Genomic DNA, 24,920 nt, shown 5'->3' on the forward strand with positions numbered 1-24,920 from the left:
GAAAAGCCCAGTAAAAGGGTAATCAGCCTATGAGATTATGAGTCATAATTCAAGGGCCAGCTAGGTGGCTCAGTGGATTAAGAGCCAGGAGACTAGACACAGGAGGTCCTAGGTTCAAATCTGGCCTTAGACACTTACTGTGTGACCCTGGGCAAGTCACTTAACCCCCCCATTGCCTAGCCCTTATCACTGTTCTGCCTTAGAACCAATACAAAGTATTTCTAAGACAGAAAGTAAGGATATTTTTTTTAAAGGTCCATAATTCAAATGTAATAACACCATGACTTAAATTGGGTAGAATATACCAAGATGTAGAATATGTTATTCAAAAAGTCTTACATCTGGTGTCAAAAGAAAGCTATAATGTCCATTATCAATGAATTTTTTTCAAATTTCTAAATAACATTAAAGTTAAACAAATTTTGACTTTTTAAAAATAACAAACCAATTAAAATAAAGTAACATGCTTTTTATATAAGCATACTAAGTATAAAAATACTCACCTACTCAAGAAAGAATTCATTTGCTGAAGACATAAAAGTAGTACTTGGGTTTTTAAATCTTCACTTATCTGAGCAGCAACTTGAAGATTCTGCTCAAACATCTAAAATCACAATTTAAGATTAATCTTGACATTATTTATCAATTCACTAAGATATGCTTATAGCTTAAACTCTTTCACAAAGCACAAATCTTTAAGTTCTTTAGAAATTTGGACTATGATATTCATCCTTGTAGAAAAGTCTGCAAATGCTAAATATGATGAACTAAGGATACTTGTGACTTCTAATACTATCTTCTGGTCAGTAACATTATTCATTTTCCTCAGGAATTAAAGAGCAGTTATTTTGTAAAGGGTTAAAAATTTTATGCCTAATTCTAAAACACAGTATATAATGTCCTCACTGGTACCTGTGTGTCAGAGGTCATGCTAACTACAAAGAACGAGTAGTGGAAAAAAGAAGCCTATGCCAGCAGGTCCTACAAAGACTTCTAGGGCTTAGTCTTAAAAGATTTTATTTTAAGGCAGTGGGATACTTTCTCTTTATACCATAAAGATAAGCTAACACTTGTCTATGGCAAAGTCTTATTAATTTGTAAAACTTGTATTTATGAAAAGTCCTTCCAGCTTAATAAACTAACTCTTCTTCCCTATGTCTTGCTAGTCCTATTCTAGTCCTATTCTCAGGCCCTTCCTTCTTCCTTGCTCCCATTCACAGGGCCCTGCCAGCTGGTGAAGCTACAGAACGCAAATGATCCTTTGCAAAGAATGAACAAATATCACCAGCATATAGTTTGTTTTGGGAAACACTATCCTAGGTGAGGTTAAGGAAAAATTGATGAAGTGCTTATTAAGAGCAAAAAGTGAAGGCAGGAAAATTAAAACTAAGTTTTGGCCAGGGAAGTTGGGGAAGATATTCTCTTGTCACCAGGCAAGATGAATTAATGAAATGGTGAACAATAAAGAGATAAATGACTATACCTGACACTTTTTTAAAAAAGGGTTTTTTATACCTACAACGTAAGGATAACAACTATAGAAGATGTTATTAATATCCAACAATAATCAATCCTGTAGTAATTTACCAAAATTGATACACTTAAGTTACTTTACAGAATTTGACATTTTAAGAATGGTAAAAACATAATCATTTTAGACATTACAAATTTAAAATTCATTGCATTTCCTATATGGCAGGTATAATAACAGGCCCCCCAGTACTCTAGAGCAGCTTTGGTGAAGTATTGACAGCCATGCCCAGCTGATATGGAGGGAGCTGCTCCATTCCCCCTTTTCCTGGCACCCAAGGACATTTGTTGCATGCCCCACCTCTCCACCCAGGCACCCAAAGTGAGCACTTCCTCCCTCTGCTCTCTGGGGTAATGCAGGGGGCTCCCAGGCAGCTTGAAGTTGCAGTTTGGGCATGCAAACTTAAAAAACTTCATCAACACTGTTCTATAGTAATCCAAGTAGTTCAAGAGAAAATAACATTGATTTGCCTTAATTATTTATTATCTCAAAGGAGCAAAGCCAAGATGGAGTAAGAAACTTGTCTGAGATGTCCCAAATATTAACTCAAAATGAATTCTGAAACACCAGAATCAATGAAAGGAAGCTGTGAAACAATTTTTCCAGACCAATACCAACTTAGAAAGTTGAGAAGAAAGGTCTGTCTCATTGGGGTTGTGGAGCATTGTCAGCTCAAGACCATTCTAGCAAGCCATTGGGGATGACTGAATCAGTGATGGCAGCTTCTAGGACTCTCAGTATACTGATAGGGAGTAAAGACAACTAGTCAGAAGACAAGGATCCCTTACTGGCTCTAGGAGCAGAACACTACTGCACTGTCCATACATGGCTCCAGGTCTCAGTTCCCAAGTGAGGAGAAACACTAGTAGCAGCAACAAGGATCCTGGACACAGTTCCATGGGGGAAAGAATGCTTATCACTTCTCAAAGACCAGAGCATAGGCTGGGAGATCAGTGCCCACATCTCTCCTTAGATTATACCATCAAGGAGAAACTGAAAACTTATAGATCTCCAAAACAAGCTATGAAAATAGCAACATGGGGGAAAAAAATGAAGCTTGAAACAATACCCCCTCAATCCCAGGAGTAGAACCTAACTTTACCATAAAGTTAAAAGTCAAGAAACAGGCTAGGAAAATTAGCAAAAAGAACCAAAAAAGGAACCTAACTATGTTACTATGATAACGAGGAAGGTCCAAACACTAGAAGAAAACAATGTCAAAACAGTTACATGCAAAGCCTCAAAGGAAAATGTAAATTGGTAACAGGCCAAAAATAAAAGAATTTCTGAAAGAGCTCAAAAAAGATTTCAAAAATAAAATAAGAGAAGTAGATGCAAAATTTGGAAAATAAATTAAAGTGCTGCAAGACACCCATGTTTTTAAAAAGTCAACAGGGGGCAGTTGGTGGCTCAGTTGATAGCAGCCAGGCCTGGAGAAAGGTGGTTTGGGGTTCACATCTGGTCTTAGATATTTCCTTGCTGTGTGACCCTGGGCAAGTTATTTGATCCTAATGCCTAAGCCTTACCATTCTTCTGCCCTGAAGAATTATTAATTATTATTATTAATTCAAAGCTAGAAAGTAAGGGCTTTGAACATAAAAAAATTTTTTTAGAATCAACAGTTTATTAAAAGAGGCACAAAAAATACTGAGGACTATAACAGCTTAAAAACCAGAATAGAACAAATGGTAAAAGAGGCACAAAAATCTACTGAAGAAAATTCCATAAAAAGCAGACTAGGCCAAATGGAAAAATGTGTACAAAAATCCACTAAAGAAAAGAACTCCTTGAAAGGCAGAATTGGCCAAATGGAAAAGAAGATAGAAAAGATCACTGACAAAAATAATTCCTTAAAAATTTAAACTGGGCAAGTGGAATCTAATAGGCATCAAGTAACACCAAAACAAAAATCAAAACAATAATTTTGAAAAAAAATAGAAAAATTGTCCCAATATCCTAGACCCAGAGATTGAAACTGAAAGAATACATAGATCACCTCCAGAAAGAGATCCAAAAATGAAATTTCCTAGCAAACTATAATAATTATAATCAAATTACAGGCTTCCAAGCAAAGGAGAAAATATTATAAGCAGTCATAAAGAAATAATTCAAATATTGTGGAACCACAATCAGGAAGATTGCACAAAATCCTAATTAAAGGATAGGAGCACTTGGAATAAAATATTCCTGAGGGCAAAGAAACTAGGATCATAACCAAGAATTATGTACCTAGAGAAACTAGGCTTAATTCTTCTGGAGAAAAAATAGATATATAAAGAAATAGAGGTCTTTCTGAAGAATTTTGGAACTATGTCCAATTGCACTACTAGGTCTCTATCCCAAAGAGATAAAAAACAAAAAAGGAAAAGGACCTACATATACAAAAATATTTAAAGCAGTTCTTTTTTGTGGTGACAAAGAATTAGAAACAGAGGGGGATGACCATCAATCGGGGAATGACTGAACGTGGTATATGATTGTAATGGAATGCTATTGTGCAATAAGAAATGAGCAGAATGATTTTAGAAAACTTTGGGTGGACTTATATGAAGTCATGCAAAGCAAAGTGAGCAGAACCAGAACATTGTATATAGTAAAAGCATTATTATACAATCATCAACTGTCAATGACTTGGGTATATATATATATATGTATATATATATATATAGCAATATAATGACTTAAAACAATTCCAAAGGACTTGTTATGAAAAGTACTATCCACCTCCAGAGAAAGAAGTGATAGAGGCTGAATGCAGATCAAAGCATCTTTTTTTTATTTTTAATTCTATTTTTCTTGGAGTTTTTTTGGCCTGTTTTCTTTTACAAAATGACTACTATGAAAATATGCTTTGCATAATTATAATATGAGCAGCAGAAGAAGGAGAGAATTTTGAACTAAAATTTTTAAAGAATGAATGTAAGAAACTGTTTTTACATGTAATTGGAAAAATATATTAAAAGAAATAAACAATATATTTATTATCTATTATAGGCCCCTAGGCAAAAGAAAATTTCACTGCTTCAATTCAACAAGCATTTACCAAATTTATACTGTAGGAAAGTCTCTGGACCAAGAGTCCAAATGGGAAATGACAAGAGCTCTGAAGCACAGTGATGGTTCCCATGAGGGAAGACAAAAGCAAAGTATACAAAAGATGTTTTGGTAGCAGAATTGATAAGACTTGACAACTAACGGATGTGTGAGAAATCAAGGATGATTCCATGGTTGCAAACAAGTAAGATTAGGAATACTAATATTAGATGGCTCCAAGCAAGGTATGGCCTCTCTGAAACTATTTTTACATCTGTAAAATGAAGGAATTAGACAATATGAGCTCCATGGTAGCTTCCTAATCTAATAGTCTTTGCTCCCTGAATAATAATAAAGTGATTTTTCAAAGGTTTTGGTATTATACAAAAATTAAATACACTAATAAATCAGAAAAAAAAGTCAGCAATGGGTCCTACCTGGAAAACAATAGCAGGGAGTGTAGTTTGATAGAAACCATCTTGATCAGCTTCAGGTTCAGTTTCTTTAATCCAATCTTTCTTATCTGTTTCTAGTGCTTTTCTTAGCCAGGCAATGATATTTGACTGAAAGAAAGATAAAATTTATGTGACAAGATGGAAATAAGACAAAACAAGGTCCACTTCTGAATCAGACAAAATGACTAAACCAATGTTTATTCTCTAATTATGGAAAGCTGTGGACTATGGTATGAGAGAAACTTAATAATTCACACTGGTCTGGGCCAAAATAGAAATTCAATTTTGAAACCTGCTTGAATTTCCTCACTAGGTTATTTGGTCATTACTTTGATCATTAGTTTCTGATAATGTTCTCTTTAGTTTTTCAAAATATAAAGGTAAAGAAAGTAGCACAATCGAGATACAAAACCCTTTTAAAAGATGCATAGGAAAAATCATTATTGGAATCAAGACCAGGAGAAGAGAAGCAGGAAAGAAGCCTACAGAAATAATGGATAACTAAGATTTACAGAGATCCAGAGGAAAACTTTCCTAACACAATTTGTTTAAACATGGTTGGAAGGCAGAAACTCAAAGCAAACTGACTTCATCATAACTGGCAACTTAAATATAGGTCAGTCATAAAAAAAATTATCTTGGGGCAGATCTTCACTTTCTTCACCAGGCACTAATAATTGCTCAGTGCCGTCCTATACCTTCTCCTTACAAGCATCAGTCTCTTCTACAGCCCGCCCACCTTCCTTCCCTCCCTCCCTCCCTCTCTCTCCCTCTAATTCCCCCATTCCCCTCCCCCCATCTCTTACCTTTTTTGTCTTAGAATCAATACCAGGTATTGGTTCCAAGGTAAAAGAGTAGTAAGGGTTAGGTAATAGGAGTTAAGTGACTTACCCAGAGTCACATAGTTAGGAAGTATCTGAGGCCATTTTTGAACCCAGGTCCTCCCCATCTCTAGGCCTGATCTCTGTCCAATGAGCCACCTACATGTCCCTGAAGGCCCTTATTTCTTATCACCTGTGACTTCAACAATAGCATGAAGTTAGAGCTGTCCCTTTTCTTGCTAACATCACATGAATTCTTGTAAAGTTCCCTTTATAACAGATGGATTAGCTCAAAATTTTGTCTGATTGCTCGCTTAACAGTCAACTCTACCTACTCCCCATAGTCTCTTGCTCTTTTTTTGTGTCACCTCTCTCTCACACTCAACATATAACAGAAGGTCTGAGTTAAATCAGGGAAGTCTTTAGAGCAGGAGCCCAAGGACCCTACCTAGTATTCTTATTCAATCCTGCCTTTCACATGACATGTTCCCTTTCAAAGTTCAGCAACAGTCAAGGGGCTATGTCTTTTACAACTGGCAACCAGAAATTTCAAGGCCTAATAGAAAAATATACCTTGCTTACAAGTCAGTAACTTATTTCAAATGTCAATAAGAGACTAATAATTAGAAACAAGGTCAGATATAAACATCTTTAAACCTCCAAAAGTAAATTATAAAGTAGGCTTTCTTTTTCCCCTTTGGCAATCAATATGCCAAAATTATTTACTATGTATAGATTAAAGCTAGTGATAGCCATATATTTAGCAGCATAATGATACTATAGAACAAGTCTTTTTTTGTATATGACTGCACATGCCAGTTTTACTCACTGTAAGTGTTGACATATATGTGTCGAGCAGGTCAGAAACCACATTTTGTGAAATTAAGGGCTGCAGGGTATTTATATCCACTTCTGGGGCCAGTTCCAAATTTCCCATCATCTCTGCACTAAATTGTACCAAAACAAGATCAACCAATTAAAAATGAAGAAAGACAAATAGAAAGAAAATTCTTTAGTTACTAGAAATAGTTTTGCTTTGTTCCCCCCCCCCCCCCCCCAGTATGCTATATTGCTATTCTTTTTGGTCTGAAATTTAGGCAATCCTAACAGAAATCTGAAATGTACATAAATCTAGGATGTATCTTAGTAATATTTTAAAAATATTCAAATTTTAAAAAGAAAAATCTCAAATTTAGACTATACCAAATGTATTAATGCTTTACTATATTTCCTTGTTATTTTAATGCCTCATTGTAAAACCTTCCATCTATTTTAAACTTTAGTTTACAAATGGTCCACATACATTATCCTATTTGAGTCTCACAAGCCTAGTGAGGTAAGTATTTATTAAACAAATGAGGAAACTGAGGCTCTTGACAGATAACTTACTGTTCCATGACCATATGGCTAGTGACAGTGCAAGAATGAGAACAAAAGACTCAGTCACATTATCTTCCTTAAATGGCCTCCTGGGAGAATATAATGTTTATGTAATAAGTGGAGTGGCAAAGTTTAAAAAAATTATAATAATGATGTTAGGATGACCAGAGGTCATAGTGAGCACTAGTTGTATTCTCTAGGTGTAGCTCTGAATAAATCAAATGAAAATGACATTCAACTCAGTCTGTAAGAGGTGCTAGTTCAAAATATTAACCTTTAATGCTTTCTTAAATAACAAACAGGCCCTCTCTCCTCTCAAAAGAAATGTGAAGAAACACTCAAGCTGAATAATACATACAATGTCAGATTCGGCCACCATATTGGTTGTTTTTGCCTAATTTTCTGTGTAAAAAGGGAGAATTTAATTCTTTAAATGGTAATGAGAGTTATTGCCAGAGATGAAAAAGTCAACAATAAAACATCCAAAATACAAATGTAACCCATCTTTTCAGATAAATCATAATGTTTGTGGATCCTCCACAGAGCCATGGTAGTCATTTACTCCAAGCTAATCATAAAGTTTGGCTATTAGAATTAAGCTCTGCTTTATACATTTATAGGCTTTATCCTTTTATATATAGGTTTGGATATTTGAATCAAGCTCTGATATAAACACAATACTGGTTGTATAGATAATTCATTTAAAATTACAAATTTATTGGGGGAAAAAAAACAAACTGATTCATTCCTTTTAATACCATAACAGTTTTTCAATCAAACTATTTCTAATCTACCAGGTTGCCTATTTAACATCAAATCCATTTTCAGTAGTATAGCCCTAATTAGTCACCTTATGCTTTTACCTCACTCATCCAAAGATCTAATAACCTCTACTTTCAGACCATAGCTGAGGAAACAAAGAAGAACTCAAAGTACCCAAAGTTGAGATGGCACACAAAATCTGTACGTATTATTTAATGGCAACCTCTCAGGGTTTAATTAAGAGATAATATGCTTTTATTTTATATACAAATCTAAAAAATGAGATTATCTTGTTTTCCAGGTATTACAGTATATCAGAAACAGGGAATAAAGCACTAAGGATAGACTAACAGCAGTGAGAAATGATAACCACTATAAAACACAGAAAGACAACAAAAAGCAGACAAATTGACTCAAAAAGCAGAGCCTTTAGCAATGTATCTAGTTAGAAACAAATAGTTATAAACCCAAAAATCTGGTTTCAAATTCTACCACTTACTGTAACTGTTCTCTCCAAGATTAGAAGCAACTTCCTAATTGCTACAGCTGATGGCCTTTTCTGAGTTCTCATTTTTGACACAGCTTTTGAGATGACTGAATACCTCCTCCTCTTAAATACACTCTCCTCCCTATAGGTCATCTCTTTTGGTTCTCCACTTTACTATTTGATTTCGTTTGTGATGTCACCATCCATATCTTAACACCACGCTGTGGGTGTCTCTGAGATTTTATCCTAAGCATTCTTTTCTCTCCACTCACACTTAGTGACTTCATTAGCTCTTAACCTGGCGAAAGGCAGCACAGAGTTACAGTCAGCCTAAGGGTCAGAAAGACCTGGATTCAAGTCCTGGCTCTGAAAAGCTGTGTGACTCTGGGCAAGTTACATAACTGCTTAGTGTTCTAAGCAGCCTACTAAGACTATAAACTGCAAAGATGGTACCAACTTGCATTGCTAAACTTTCCTGCACTGGGAGATCCCTATACTAACAAACTAAAAGGTCTATCCTTGTTTTGATCCTTATCTCAAAACTAAAAAGCAAAATAAACAATATTCTAGAATATTGTGCTTTCATAATTTTACATTATTGGTAGGTTACAAAACAGGAAATAACCATTCATAAATTAGTAGCAAGAAAAAAACTGGAAATTATCCAGTTATTTTATAAGAAAAAATTGCTACCAACCTTGATTATAGTGGGGAAAAGGGAAGCTTATCGCTAAAATTGCTCATATCAGAACAAAATATTTAACCATTTAAAGGTCAAACATTGACTTTGACCTCCTGGATATGTATAATTCCTATGTGCATTAGTCAACAAAAGAAGGTTTTCTTAAGCTCAAAAACAATTCAGATGACTGTTGAGAATTTAAATATGTCTTTAGTGATGTTTTTAAACACCATTTTTTCAAAAATTGAGATATGGAAGAGACTTTCTAAACAATCTAGTCCAACTTACTCATTTTACAGTTAAGAAAACTGAGGCCTGGAGCAGTAAAGTGATTTATACAACAAGGTTGTGTGAGACAGAGTTGAGTGTGCTATTCTCAGAATGAATATGCAACTTACAAAGGCTAGTGTGTTACCTTTTGTTGACTAAAGACTCCCAGACAAACTTAGTAGGGAGACTAAGTTACAATGTTTTGGATTGTAGGTACCTGGTACAGGGGCCTGATAGGGGAGAGGGGTGGAAACCTGTGGTATATATTGCCTGTTTGCTGCCTAGTCAGTTGGCACTTCTTAGCCCATCATTGAAATGCTCTCTTTCATGAGGGAAATAAACCACTGCCTCTTTTGACTCCTACCTTCTGATTCCATGTTTTGTTTATTTGAGTGAATCATCATTTTTATCTCACACAAGGTCAAATAGGAAGTATTGATGTAGAATTTGGAACTGGCCCCTCCATAGTCAATATTTTTTCCATAGTATCATACTGCTTAGAGGCCTTTTCACAATCAAAGCAGAGGAAAAGCAAGAATTCCTAATATTACCATTATTATATGACACAGTTCTAGAAATACAAGCTATAACAATAAGCCAAGAAAAAGAGAATTAAGTGAAGAAATGAAATTATTGATTTCTACAAGTGATATAATAATCTATGTAGAGAACCCAAAAAAGTCAAGTAAAAATTTCTTAAAATAACCACAAAAGTAGCAGGATATAAAATAAACTCACACAAATCATTAGCCTATCTGTATATCACCAACAAAACCAAAAAAGAAGGTAAAAATGAGAAGTTCTTCTCAAAATAACTACAGAATATATATAATGTGTAAATGTATAAAATATTTGGGTATCCAGCTACCAAAATACATACAGGAATTAAATGAATACCACTAAAAAATACACTCTGTAGAAATAACAAAAGAACTAAATAACTGGAGGCATATTATTGTTGAAGGTATCCCCAGGCTAACAACTTCTTGACTCTTTGTCCTTTCATTGGCTGTCTTTTATGCCTGAAATGCTCAGCTCAAATCCTACCATCTATAGAAAGATTTTCCTGGTCTTCCATACTGTTAGGACTTTCCTTCTAAGAATACCTTCCTTACTCTGTATATATTTTCTATGTTGTTTGCATTTGAGTTATATGATTTCCTTAAGGGAAGAAATGCTGTTTTTGCCTTTCTTTGTACATCAAACACAGTGCCTGGTATATAGTAAGAACTTAATAAAAACTTGTTAATTAATTGACTTGCATGTGGTTGAAGCATGCTAATATATAAAAAATGACAATGCTATCTAAATTAATTTACTTAGTTGGTGGCATGTAAAACTATCCAACTATTATATCCTATAGCTAGAAAAATATTATAAATCCATATGAAGAAAGAACAAAAAGACAGAAATCTCAAGGAAGATAATGAAAAATAGTAAAGAAAATTAGTCTAACAGTATTAGATATTAGATATACTACACAGTAGCACCTATTAAAACTATTTGGTACTGGTTAAAAAATAGGAAAGCTGATCAATGAAAAAAATCAGATAATCAACATACTAAAAGGAACATAAGAGCATAATTTTAGGCAAACCCAAAGATCCTAACTGGACAAGGATTATTTGACAAAAAATATTACAAAAAGTAGTCTAGAAGAAACTGGTTTTGCCTAATACAGTCTACACAAAAACAAGCTACAAATTGATAATGGCATAATAAATTAAGGAACAAGAAAAGATCTTTAACTGTTAAATAGTTTTTTATGAAGGGATAAGAAATCTAAGTTATTTATAGTAAAAGGAAAAACTTTCCAATTCACTAGTAATTAGATAAATGCAAATGAAAACAACTTTGAGATCCCACCTCATACCAAAGACAAAAAATGAAAAGGACAAATGTTGGAATGGCTATGGGAAAACAATGATACCCTATTTGTGAAACTATAAATAAGTACAACCATTCTCAAAAGCAATTTAGAATTATACAAAAGTTACTAAACAGTGAATACCCTTTGACCAAGCTATACTAACTGTTAGGTCTATTCCTAAAAGAGATCAAAGAAACAGGAAAAAATACTGTATATACAAAAATATTTGTAGTAGTTCCATGTTGCTTTGTTGTTATGGGAAAAAAATACCCTAGAATTTAAAGGGAAACCTATCAAATGAGGAATGACTGAATAAATTGTATATGAATATAATAGAATACTATTATTTCATTGTAAGAAATGAGGAAACATAATTTCAAAGAGATATGAATGGACTCATACAAAATAATTTAGAGTGAACCAAAAGAACCAAAAGCAGAACTAAAATGATTTTATAATACTATATCAATTATCATAAACAAGTTTTAAAGACTTTAATAATAAACTGGTGAAGAACGAAATGAGAAAAAGAAAAACAATTTATACAGTAACAAAAACACTTTAAAGGCAAAAAGCTGAGAACTGAAAAAAACTAGTATCAATGCAATGACTATCAACGATTCCAGAACATTCTATCCATTTACTGACAGAGAACTGATGGATTTAGAGTAGAGAATAAGAATATATATATATATATACACACACACACATACTTTTTTTTTTAAACCTTTACCTTCCATAGGCAGAAGAGTGGTACGGGCTGGGCAATGGGGGTTAAATGACTTGCCCAAGGTCACACAGCTAGGAAGTGTCTGAACCCAGATTTGAACCCAGGACCTCCCATCTCTAGGCCTGACTCTCAATCCACCGAGACACCTAGGTGCCCCCCAAGAAATATATTTTTGTATACAAAGAATGAATTCATTTTGTTCAACTATGCACATTTTTTACCAAAAATGTGTTCCTTTTCTCTTTTATATCCCATGGGGGGTGGGGAGGAAGCACAGGAATAAGAGAAAACAGATCTGTGATCATTTTTTAAAAGTTTTTAAAAGAGAGATTAGGGAAGCTACAGATGTGAAATATTATATACAATGTTAGATGAGGACACTATATTGTAAGTTTTTTGTTGTTTATTGATGAGTTGTTTCAGTCATGTCCAATTCTTCATTACTCCATTTAAGATTTTCTTGGAAAAGATATTGGAGTAGTTTGTCATTTCTTTCTCATTTTACAGATGAGGAAACTGATGCAAAAAGGATTAACAGATTTGTCCAGAATCACATAGCTACTAAGTGTCTGAGGCCAAATTTGAACTCAAGATGAGTCTTTCTGACTTCAGGCCCAGCACTCTTATCTACCTTGCCACCTTTGCTGTCCCTAAATTGTTATTTTTACTTTGTTTCAAAAGAGTTCTCACAATGTTAATAAATTGAAAGTGTTTATGATAATAAAACAAAACATTTCAACAAAATTTCAAAAAATCTTTACATCAAGTTTCTTTGATAAAGGTCTGATATCTAAGCTACATTAGAAACTGAAACAGAATAGACTAAGAGCCATTAACCAATAAAGAAATGGCCAAAGATTAAGAACAGGCAAAATTCTCAAAAGAATAATAGCAAGCTAATGAGCCATATATAAAAGTGCTCCAAATTGCTAAGAGAAATCCTAATTAAAACAACTATTTAGTTCTTCTTCACATACTAGATTGGCAAAGACAACAAAAAAGGAAAATGGCATTGGTCAGAGGTAATGTTAGTCACAGTAATGCACAGTTGGTGAAGCTGTGGACTAGCCCAGTCATTCTGGAAAGCAATTCTGAACTATTCCCAAAAAGTCATTAAATTATGCATAACTATTGATTCTGCAATACCACTAATAGATGGTAATAATATTTTTGCATGCAAATATACACAACTATTAATAGCAGCATGCTTCTATAGTAGCAAAGAATTGGAAATTAAGAAGGTGCCTATCATTCAGAAGATGGCCAAACAAGTTATGGTAAATGAATGTAATATTTAGGGACCATAAAATAATAAATGGAATAGACTCAGAAAAAGTGGGACTAATTGTATGAATTGATGAAATAAAGTGAAAATCAGAATAACAATTTATACAATGACAACATTGTAAAGAAAAAAAAAACTGAGAAAAAACCAATAAAGAGGCAAGCTTCTCATTTCTAGAAAAAGAAGTGGCAGATTTGAGATACAGAATGAGATATATATTTTCAGAGATGATTAATATATAGATTTGATTTGTTTGACTCTGCTTCTTTTTCAAAGAGAGGGTTTAAAGAAAATTGGGGGGTCAGAATCATCAGAGAGAAGCCTCTAGGGACTATGATGCTAAAAAAATGACAATGATGCTTCTTTTAAAAATTCAACACAGAAAAGAAGGAAGTTAAGAGCTCAAAGACAAGCAGGACAACTTTGCAACTAATGTGACAAATTTAAGACATACTTTTAAAAATGCTATACTAGATAGTGACTCCTAATTGCATATATGGCCTTTTTCCATTATTCTATGTGAAAGTGTTCACTTTTGTCGGTGTGTCAAATTCAGAATAACAAAACATCTTTTTTAAAACATCAAAAGATTAATCACATCTTCTATTCCTTCAGCTCACAGTATAAATTTGTTTAATAAATGCTAAGCAAATAAATGTAAAGTTCACTTTACCTTGTATAAGTATTTAAAACCCAGGTTAAGAGGCTAACAATTTCATTTGCTTCTAGGTCTTCTGATGCAAGCTCCTGCATTCGATTGGACAAAGCCTGATGGTACATGGTTAAGAGTTTTTTGAAAATATCATAATGAGGAGGAAAACACTGAACCATTAGGTTTTTTGCAACTAGTAGATCATCAAGAACATATTTCCGTATAATTTCCAAGTGGCGAACAAGCCACATCTTGTCAGATTCTCGGGTGTCTGCCTGGGTACCTTCAATTCTAGTAGTCACAGTTCTGTCCAAAATGTTAAACATTTTTTCTTTCCACTTTTTGGGTCTCCCACTAGGAATGAATCCAGTTTGTTTTTTACGGTCAAGCATACGCCGATCAATTTTTTCTTCTCTTTCAATTATTCTGACAACAGAAACAAGCAAGGTAGGATCCCGGCGAACAGTAACTAAAGATCTTTGCAATACCATCCAGAGCTGCTTGCCTAACTCCTCAGAAAGTTTCTCCATATCTCCAAAATAAAGCTTGATGAGAGTCATGTCATGAGTATTCTTGCTATCCATTCGGTATTGCTCATACATCAAGCCATCTCGAGAACATTCTAGGTCCATCAGCTTTCGATGAGCTTGCAAAAATTCCCCTTGTTCAATTAAGTCTTGAGTTTCTCTAACAATCTCTGGTACTAAGGAAGGAGGGGGAAAGAGTTTTAGCAATGCACACAATATAGGGAAAGCAAAAAATTCTAAACAAAAGTCTAACATCTACAAAACTGGTAAATTAGATAAAATGAAAATCTTTAAATTAAGCCAAAATAGCACTCTAAAAACTCAATCTCAATTCTGGATGGTCTACTTACAAAAAGAAGAAAATATTTTTGTCAACAATGTATTTTCATCATTTGACAGAAATTTAATTTAAGTCTACAACAAAGTATCCTTTTCTATTCTTTTTGAGTATTAGAGGTAAATGTTGCAAATAACAGGAGAGAGTTAGCTGATAGCTGAGGTATTAGGTTTTTTTTTAAGCAGATATTACTCATTCTTTAAATATCAACAACACAAAAGTATATTGCAACACAAAGAGAAAATGCCATCCAAGAGAGTTGGTAGGCACCTGAATGATCAATTGTTCTAACACCTTAATTATATAAGTGAGGAAATGGAGTATGATAAAATTAAAGTGACTTGCCCAAAATTATGTAGTTAACAGGGTAAAAGGTCATTAGGGCATTATGCCAACTCCAGAAAGGCAGTGATGTAGTAGAAAGAACATTGTACAAGAAGTTAAATGGCCTAGTTTCCACGTCTGGGTCTACCACTAACTAGCTTTGTAAATTGTTAGGAAGTATTGGTTGCATTTCATTTTCCTCAACTATAAAATAAAGTTAGACTAAATCACTTCAATTCTTTCTGGCTGAAAAATTCTATTATATAATTCTAATTTCCTTCTCTCTAGAAGAAATGATCTTAGCAGCTATCCCTGAAAGTGCTAAGCAGTCACTGACATTTTGTAGAGCAATATTGTATTTGGCAATGCCTTAGCAGAGTTATTTGATAATACAATAACAACATTTATGCTACTTTGAGATCACTACAAATTTTGAGAAAATCAGTTAAATTTGTGGTAGTTCAGTACAGGCAGTCCATGCTTCATGCATGGCTGCGCATCTCATTGCTGCACTCATTCAATATTGACAAATAGAGATTCAATATTTTACTTCTCATTAACTTGGCTCACTCACTTGATAGTCTTCATCAATATCCAAACTGATATATAGCATATATGTATCAGAATGCAATGCAATGTGCAATCAGGATTTGGGCTTCCTCCATAAATACAAAGTGGCTGACATCAGGAACTATCTACACATTAGCCATACAGGAAATAAGGAAATGTAATGGATTCAGAAAAAAAGATGGAAAATTGGATGATAGAGCTAGTAAGAATTATCCTACATAAAAAGAGGGCCTCCAGAGCTATTCTGCTACATTATACTTCAGAGAGTTTATTTCATAAACCAATATTATTTCATGTTCCCTTACCTGAAAAAATGTTTTTGAGATTTTCTACAGCAGCAGCCAGCTGGCTATGCTGTACTACAGCATCCTTCACATCCTTGAGGTTTTCAATAGTGTTGATGCTCTGTCTCCAGTCTTTACTGACATCTCCCAGAGACTGCTGTATATCTTTTACATCATTTAATGCATTATGAAGTTGGCTCAAACCAGTCCGGACGCCATCCAATTGTGACTGGATGGCAGCCTAAAGGGAGAGAGACGTTCACATGCTTAACATAAGTTGGCGATCTCTCTTCAATATTTCTTTTTTTTCTCTTCAATATTTCTTGATGAAAACATCTTACACAGCAGTCACTCATTCAGAGAGCTGTGTCATTGAAAATGGCTATAGAATTGTATAAAATGCTCAATGCCTTGACAAAAAGGAATCAACCTTGAGAGGACATAATTAAAGAAGGGGTGACCAGGCAACTCACTGAATAGAGAGCAGGCCTGGATTCAAATCCGGCCTTGGATACTTCCTAGCTGTGTGACTGTGTGTGCAAGTCACTTAACCCCCATTGCCTACCCCTTACCACTTTTTTACCTTAGAACCAATACATAATATTGATTCTAAGACAGAAGGTATGGTTTAAAAAATGATTAAAGAGATTTTTTTTTCTTTACAGCAACATGACAATGATGTCTCATTTGGAACATAAGCCTCTCTTCTAGTGTCTCATTGACACAATTAAATAATTCTGATCAAGCTTCTAAAATGAGCTGCAAAGATGCCATTGGAGAATACATCTTTTATAATAAATGAGAAAAAACATTGTTGGTAGGTGCTGTAAACATGGGCACATGGCTGTATTGGCTCACTTGTTCTAAAATACAATTTGGAATTATTTAAGAGTAGCTAGTAAACTGCACATATCCTTAGATCCAGTGATTTCACTACTTTGCAAGTGTGCCACAGAAGCCAAAGGCAGAAGTCAAAGTGACATAAGGATAACAATATTCTTATGAACATTTTTTGCAGTAGCAAAAACTGTAAAGAAAATGGGCAAACACCATTTGGCTGAAGAGCTCATGAATAGGGTAGAATATTATTGTGCTATGAGAAACAACATGTATAAAGAAACATGGAAAACTTTATGAAGTGACGGAAGAAAACAGAACTAAAAAGAATATTAGCGCAATAACTATCACCATACAAATGAAATAAACTTTAAAGTATAGCTCAATTCAAATTAAAGGCAATGACCAATATGAATTTCTGGCAACAGAGGATGAAGCACAATCCTTCCTCTCCATAGAGAAAGGAACTACTAGTGATAAATGCTGCATACACTGTCAGATGTAGGTGTTTGATTAATTGGTTTTGCCCATTTTTCTTCTTAGCAAGAAAAGGATTGGGACAGATGAGAGGAAACATGATGGAAAATTACTATAGTGTAAAAAAAAAAAAGTCTAAAAAAATAAGGCTTTAGACAAAAGTCTGGTGGCAAACTAATAATCAGAAATATTGGGCTTAAGAATTACTTTCCCTAAAAGCACTTCCACAAACCAAAAAGTGCATTCATCCATAGTCAAGTACAGGACAGCATCTTCCAAAGATGAACTTGGTTCACATAAAAAGAAAAGTGTCAGCACTCCCCAATCAATAAACAGGGACAAAATGTTTCTTCTGCTCTGTATGTATGAAGCAGCCTGTAGAAAAGCCAAGTCCAGAGAAAGAAGCTGTTTATATGTAAGAGTATTTGATTCAACTTCCTGAGCTTCCTATTGATGCCATAGAGGGACATGAAACAATCCCAGTCATGACTGAGAAATAGTCATCCCAAACTTCATTAAAAAAGAGCATTTACTATGTGCCAGGCACAGTATTAAGCAATTTACAATCATTGTCTCATGTGATTCATTACAACTCTCCTGAGTTACTACTATCACCCCCATTTTACATATGAGGAAAATAAAGCAGAGATGTGAAATGACTTGGCCAAAGACACAAAGTTAATACATGTCTGAGGCTAGATTTGAAATTACTCTCCTTCCTGATTCCAGGCTCAGCACTCTGTGCATAATGGTGCCACCTCATACTTCATTAAACTAAAAATAAAACTTCAAGAGGGTCAAGATGTTTAAATAGTTATCTGAAAAATAGCTTATGTGAAATTTATAACTACATTCCACTTTCAGAGTACAGCAAAACCTCACTAATTCAGATAATTGGAATAAAGCCCAGTCTGGGGGAAAAAAATCTGAAGACTCTTTTAACATGTTTATTAGCACCACCAGAAACTTTTATTAACTCAATCTAGATCAAGAAAGAATTGGGTAGAAAAGGTCTATAAGGGGCCTCCTGAAGAGCTGAGTAATTCATCACAACACAATGAGTCTTGGTTAAACATATACATTAAAATGATCTATCTGAAAGTAACTGAAAAGTGATTCTCCTCAACATGTCAAGAATCCTCACAATCCTTTTTACCATTAATTTGCACTAGGAAAAGAGTCTGTAAGCAAAGGAAAATGCTTGCTTCATTCTTTTCCAAATAATTACAAATTCTGACTTAGCAAAGCTGATATCGTTGCCTTTTGCTGAATAGTTAAAATTACAAATACCCCAATCATGGAAGGAGTATAATTGTGAAAATAGGACTACTTGTTCTATCCCTAAATGAATCCAAACCCATTTGATGACAATGGTTTCTTACCTTCAGTCTAGCCTCCACTGATGCTTTTTTACGAGCCTCCCTTCTGCGGTATTGTTCCACTTTGTCCAGCTGGTCAGGTCTTTGAAGCATTCCTGCCACCCTTTGGACAGCTGTGGCTACTGCTTCCCGATCAGTCTCCTCCATGGTTTGAAAGTATGCGAAATTCCTACAGCTGTCACACCATCATCATTTAAATGGCACTAGTGAAATATGAAGGTACAGTTATTAAATATGTAAAAATGACTTCTAAAAATGGAAAGTTACCTAAAATGTGGCTGATGAGGCAAACAGCTGATTCTTACACTATATTTCAAGATCTAGTGTATAGAATTATTTTGAACAGATTTGGTTTGTTTTTAAGATATCCAGGCCCTTATATATTTCTAGCCTTTGGAACCCAAACTGTGTGATCACAGACAGGTCATTTAACTCCTTATCTATAAAATGAAAATGTTGGATGCAGTGATATAAAAGATCACTTTAGACTCTAAAATTATATGACTCAAATATGATAACTACATTTTAGCAATGCCAGAGAAGAGGTGCAGAACTTTGTAGGACTTACTTGGAAGGAAACCCATACCAACACAAGGTCAAAATCTCCAGAAAACAATTTAAAACTATTCAGGGGCATCCTGAGGGAGAAACAGCACATACCAGGTAAGTCAAACCTCCATTTTGACCAGCATCTTCCCTCAGACCCTGAATGAGACAGTCCAGGACCTTGAATGCAAGAGCCTTTAGAATAGTAATGCTTCAATTAAGTGCCTATCGCCATCTTCCTGACTTATGCCTTTTAAAGTCTTGGGAATAGCAATGCCATCCAAACCAAAATATACCTGCTTTTAGTACATTTCCTCTAGCCATCACTGAGGGAAGAAATTATTATAAAGAAGGGTTCTTCCTTCCCCAATGCCAGCCAACAAGTGCCAATCAACTACCACCAACAGATAGCTTACCACAAGGAGCCTTGGGAGTGGCAATACCAACCAGACCATTGCTCATGATTCTAGTCTAGTCCTCACCCAGGGAAGTCACTCCTCTGGTGAAGCTAGTTATTCCCACCAAATGCCAACCAACTGCCATAAACAGGATAGTCAAACCAATTTAGCTGAAGCAGCATGGCAACCTGAGGGAGATATAAGAGGCAGCATTGCTAGGCAAGTCACCACTACAATCTTCACTACTAGAATGCCTTAGACTTTGATACAAATAGTTCAGGACCCTGAACCCAAGTGTCTTTGGAATAGCAATGCTTCCAGTCCAGTGCCCAAAGCTATCATCCAGGGAAGCAACCCTTGCAGAGATGACCCTGGCAAATGTTTTTACAACAGGTGCAATATTATCAGGTATTGAAAACCCCCAAAAAGAAAGTTCTTGGCACCAATACTTGGCTTTGCCAAAATGTTCAACATCAAAAATGGACACGATTTTATTGTGGAAATGACATTTTTTTAAAGCGTTTTTTTTTAATTAGTATCATTACTATCTGCTATGGACCATGGAACAATTTCCTATCTGATTTAAACCCTTCCATACAGCTGACTCTCTCATTAGAATGTGAGCTCCTTAAAAGCAAGGACTATCATTTTTCTATTTGGATCCCCACTGCTTAACCCACAGTAAGTGCTCTGCATACAATAACACTTAATAAATGCTTTATCTATTCATAATAATAAAAATGTAATGCACAAGTGGGTTTTTTCCTCTAAAGATCTAGAAACTCATACAACAAAACTCCATCTCCAGGTGGTTCCCTTCCCCAAAAGAACCAATTTTTCTGTTTTGATTTCTTACTCAGGCTCTTGAAAAGCTCTTCCACTATTTTTCACACTGCCAACAGCAGTAAAGAGATGTAAGAAAGGAATGTACTCTTTAAGATAAGTTCTCTGGCTCTTCTAGACTTATGCTTTATTTCAGGGGTCAGAGTTCCATATTGGCCCACCTTCTCTGTCCAAAGTATTTCACAACCCTAAAGGCACAACCACATCTTTCTCTATATTTCCCAGAACTTAAAAGATTGACAAATGGCCTTGAGTAGGATTGTGTAGGATATAGCATTTACAGCTATACTTTGAACGTATTCCAAGAAATTGAAGTGAGGAGGAAATGTATTCTGGACATGATGGATCATCTAAATGAAAACAGAGTGGAAAGAGAGAATATCAGGTAAAGGGAACATTGGGAAGGTTAATTTAACTGTAATGCTGAGTGCCTGAAGGGTGTCATGAAATGACACTGGAAAAGTAGATTGAAACCTACCACCTTCTAAGGGTATTTATTCGTTGACAACATATAGGATAAAATACAAATTCCTTAGGTTGACAATCAAGTTCCTCAATGAGATGTTCTTAATTTATCTTTCTACACTTGACTCTTAACTATTCATTTCTAGCCAATCCAATAAAACTAGCTTATTTACTTACTCCAGGAAAATGCTTTATATTTTCCAAGCCCCCGACTTTTTTTTATAACCTGCACAGAATGCTACCCCTCTCTCCAGGGAGCTAAGATCTCTCTCACCATTTCAAGCTAGAGAAGTATAATTTTTGGAGAAACATGGTGAAAGGGACTGTTTTTCCCCCTCAGTTTTAATAAAGGAAAGGGAAGAAATCTCAGAGAAAAGAGAAATGTACAGAGCTATTTTTAATATCTTTTTGAAGATTTAAAGTCATTAGTTTAAGAAGATATGCTCAGTAAATCATTTCCTTTGGAATACTAAATGTAAAGATAGAGCAATTCAAATACTTAGACATTACTAACTGAATATACTTTGACTTTTTTTGTCCATTTATTAAGCCACTATCTATCTAAATTTAAGAAGTTAAGCATCTTGGTTTTGGCCAGTTTTTAAAAAGCTGACCAAAAAAAATGTGAAAACAAAAGAAATAATCAAGACTGCAGCAAAATCAAAAGCTATTTATTTCTCATACTTAATGTCTGCCCCCACTTTCACAAAATGCCCTAAACTTCAGGGAAACAGTAAAAGAGGAAAAAACCCTGCACTGAATTCATCCCCTTTTTATGAAATACAGTACTGAAAACAAATTAAGAGAGATTAAATAATTTTTATCAGAGAGTAAGTAGCAGATGACAAGATGCCCTCAACTTCAGAAAACTTGGTAAAACCTTGAATTCTTTCCCTTTTTAATGAAAAATGGTATTAAAAAAAATAGGTACTGTAGCAGATTTGGTACATCTTTCTATGCACTATTTGATTCTATTATCCCTATCTCAAATTATCTTCTTTAAGTAGTTCAGAAGTTCTTAGTAAATCAGTAGTAAATTACCAGGATTTTTCAGGAGTATATATATATTAAATAGCTACTGCCAAATCAAGGGAACAAGAAAGCTCAGAAGTTTTTAAACAATTAGAGAACAGAACTGTGGAGATGATTAATTAACAAGTATTATTGATTGCCAAAATATATCATCTGCTAAAAAAAAAATTGGTTATTATTAGGAAGTGGCATATTGCACTGAATTCCTTTCAGAACAAACTTTATAGATATAGGGGAAAAGACATTTACATGATCTGACTTAATGAGCACTGGGAATATTCTCCATTTATTCTCCTATCCCTGTCTTTATACTCTGTACCAAATCAAAATGTAAATAAGTGTGGGATAACATATTATGTTTTATTCAGTCATTTGCATTAAAGCATCAAAGTGTCTCTCCTCATTTCCTTTTCTGAGAGGTTTTGATAGGAACTGTAAAGACTGCTAGTGTCAAATATAAACAGGCAGAGGGTATGGAAAAAGAAGATTAGGATAGCAAACACAAGCTTCCCCTGACTCAAAGTTTTGCTGAGTATTGGCCCTAGTGACATCCATTAAGATTTGAAAAGCCCTTTGTAATTTCAGATTTGTGAGATCCTCTTCCAAGGAAAACTAATGGAATTTGTGATAACAAGTAGGGTTATTTAACACTGACACATAAAACCTTACTAGTGGAAAAAGCAAAATTTTCTATAAGGAGCAGCTTTATGGACAGGAAAGAACTCTCAGAAAAAGAAATGAAAAATGCTTTGATACTTTGCTACAAACAACCAATTAAAACAAAGTATTACTTTTCTCAGACTTATTTGCATTTTGATTTGGCACAAAGTTTTAAAATAAGGAAATTAATCTCTAACTAAGCAATTTCAATCATAATCTAGATGGGTGGCCAAGAAGGGGGAGAAGAAAAAAATGGAGAACATTCCCAGTCTAATAAATCAGAGAATGTAAATGTCTCTTCCCACATATATCTAATATCTGAAAGGAAGTTGATGGCAATTTGCCATCTTCCAATAACAACCAGTTGTATCTGGAGTTAGACAACTTAAAATTGTGGGGTTATCATTTCTAGTTGTGCAGTCTTAGAAAAATTTAACCCTTTCAGGAACTAAGTTTATCTGTGAAACAAGAATTGGGAGATGAACTTCAAAGCTTTTTCCAGCTCTATGATTTCAAGTCATTCAATTAGAATCACAAAATAATATAATTAGAACATGCCTTACAGAATATCTTGTCTACCCACATCACTCTTAGGTATGAGGAAATCAAGGCTAGATTCCTCATACAACTTCCACAGCTAGTTAATGGAAAAGCTAAGACTACAACCCAGTCTCCCGGATTTCCAATATAGTGCCCTTTTTCACCAGGTCTTATGACTGTCAGTCATAAATACAGTCACTTGGGACCCTCAGTTTACGGAGCATTTTTATTAAGCACTTATTATGAGCCAGACACCGGGTTTGGGGCTAGGGATGCAAAGAAAGGCAAACATAAACCCTCAATGAGTTCATATTCTGATGGGGGAGGCAACATGCCAGTAACTATGAACCTACAAAATATATGCACTCTAGGGGCAGGTAGGTGAGTCTAGTGCCAGGTGTAAAGATGGGAGGTTCTGGATTCAAATGTAGCCTCAGACACTTCCTAGCTGATGACCCTGGGCAAGGTACTTAACCCTCACTGTCCCCTTACCACTCTTCCACCTTGGAACCAATAGACAGTATTGATTCTAAGATGGAAGGTAAGGTTTTAAAGGCAAGGCACTAGCAGTGTGGCCAGAAACAACTTCCCGAAGAAGATGGGATGTCAGAGAAGAAAGCCTCTAATTGTTTTTAAAGTTCTTTGAGAAACTTATAGAAATCCGGGAATATAATATACCTAGACTAACAAGATGCCTAAAAGATAAATGAAATCGTCTAGGAGCTGAAAAGAGGTCACCTTCATATAAGGTCTAGGAGGATACAGTAAAAGCCTTCTCAGCAGTTAAATGACCCAGATTCTGCCACCTGGCCAAGATTCCCGCAGCTGTACCATCCTGGAGAGAAACAAATGAATCTAGCCCCGCCCGAGGGGTAAATGCTCCGATAGGTACTCCAAGAGGTCCTCGAGGTTCCCCTTTGCCCTAATAGCCTCTAAGCGCAGAGCTGAGAGCCCGCCGCAGAAGCCGGCTTCCCTGGGGCCATCACTCAGGCCAAAAGGTAAGAACGATAAAAAGGCCGAGGGTGGGCGAGACAGAATCGAGCCTCTCCCTCCGACGCAGCCCGGGGCCCACTCAGTCTGCCCCGCCGCCCGCTGGCCAGGACCGGCTGCCTCTAAGGACAAGAGCCCGGCGGGGACCGCACCTGCCAGGACCGGGGTCTCCAGACACCCCACGGGGAGATGCCTAGGGCCACGAGTCCCAGGAGCACTCTCTCCCCCACCCCACCCCCACCCCACCCCCGACCCCTAGCCGCAGCTGCTCGCTCAACGCCTCAGTCCGGCTGTACCTGCTCCGGGGCGGGGCCGCGCTGCCGATCTTCGCCTTTCGGAGACAGCAGACATCGAAGCCCGGCCCCAGAGAGGTTCCGAGGAGAGCGCCCCGCCACACCCCCCCCCCCCCCACAGGGAAGCTAAAACTGTGGCTGTCACCAACTGGGGGTCTCAAGCGCCTTCCCCGAACTCCTTAGATGTCCACTTCCGGGATCACCAACCATGCCGGAAGTAAGCACGCGACGTTGGGTGACGCGCGCCTGCGCGTTCTTCTGGTCCTCCAGAGCACGCTTGGTGGGGCGATCAGAAGGTTGCCGTGATGACGATGGGCTGTTACCTGACCATTTGTAGAGCAAAGTAATAGTAGGTTTTTCAGTTCATGGTGAACTCTAAAGACCATCAGCCTAGCCCGCAATCCCAACTCCACTTTCCCTCACCTTAAGCAGGCGCGCCAGTCTAGCCTCTAGGGCTTTT

At 35.8% G+C, this 24,920-nt stretch overlaps 1 protein-coding gene across 2 annotated transcripts in view; it reads right to left on the bottom strand.

Annotated features, from left to right (window-relative positions):
• Window positions 1-24,707, bottom strand: part of EXOC3 (exocyst complex component 3) — a 36,437-nt gene extending 11,730 nt beyond the window's left edge. Inside the window, exons 1-7 of one of the 2 annotated variants that reach the window (XM_001368773.5) lie at window positions 24,464-24,707; window positions 18,697-18,896; window positions 16,022-16,241; window positions 13,980-14,661; window positions 6,670-6,787; window positions 5,002-5,127; window positions 504-604 (exon numbers count right to left, since the gene is read on the bottom strand). In XM_001368773.5, the coding sequence (XP_001368810.2) occupies window positions 504-604; window positions 5,002-5,127; window positions 6,670-6,787; window positions 13,980-14,661; window positions 16,022-16,241; window positions 18,697-18,840 (1,391 nt within the window). In that variant the 5' untranslated portion in view covers window positions 18,841-18,896; window positions 24,464-24,707. The remainder of the gene's footprint in view (window positions 1-503; window positions 605-5,001; window positions 5,128-6,669; window positions 6,788-13,979; window positions 14,662-16,021; window positions 16,242-18,696; window positions 18,897-24,463) is intronic. The other variant, XM_056824348.1, reaches the window with a different exon arrangement.
• Between the last annotated feature and the right edge of the window lie 213 nt (window positions 24,708-24,920).

This window comes from Monodelphis domestica, chromosome 3, assembly GCF_027887165.1.
Source record: "Monodelphis domestica isolate mMonDom1 chromosome 3, mMonDom1.pri, whole genome shotgun sequence".
Lineage (NCBI taxonomy): Eukaryota > Metazoa > Chordata > Mammalia > Didelphimorphia > Didelphidae > Monodelphis > Monodelphis domestica.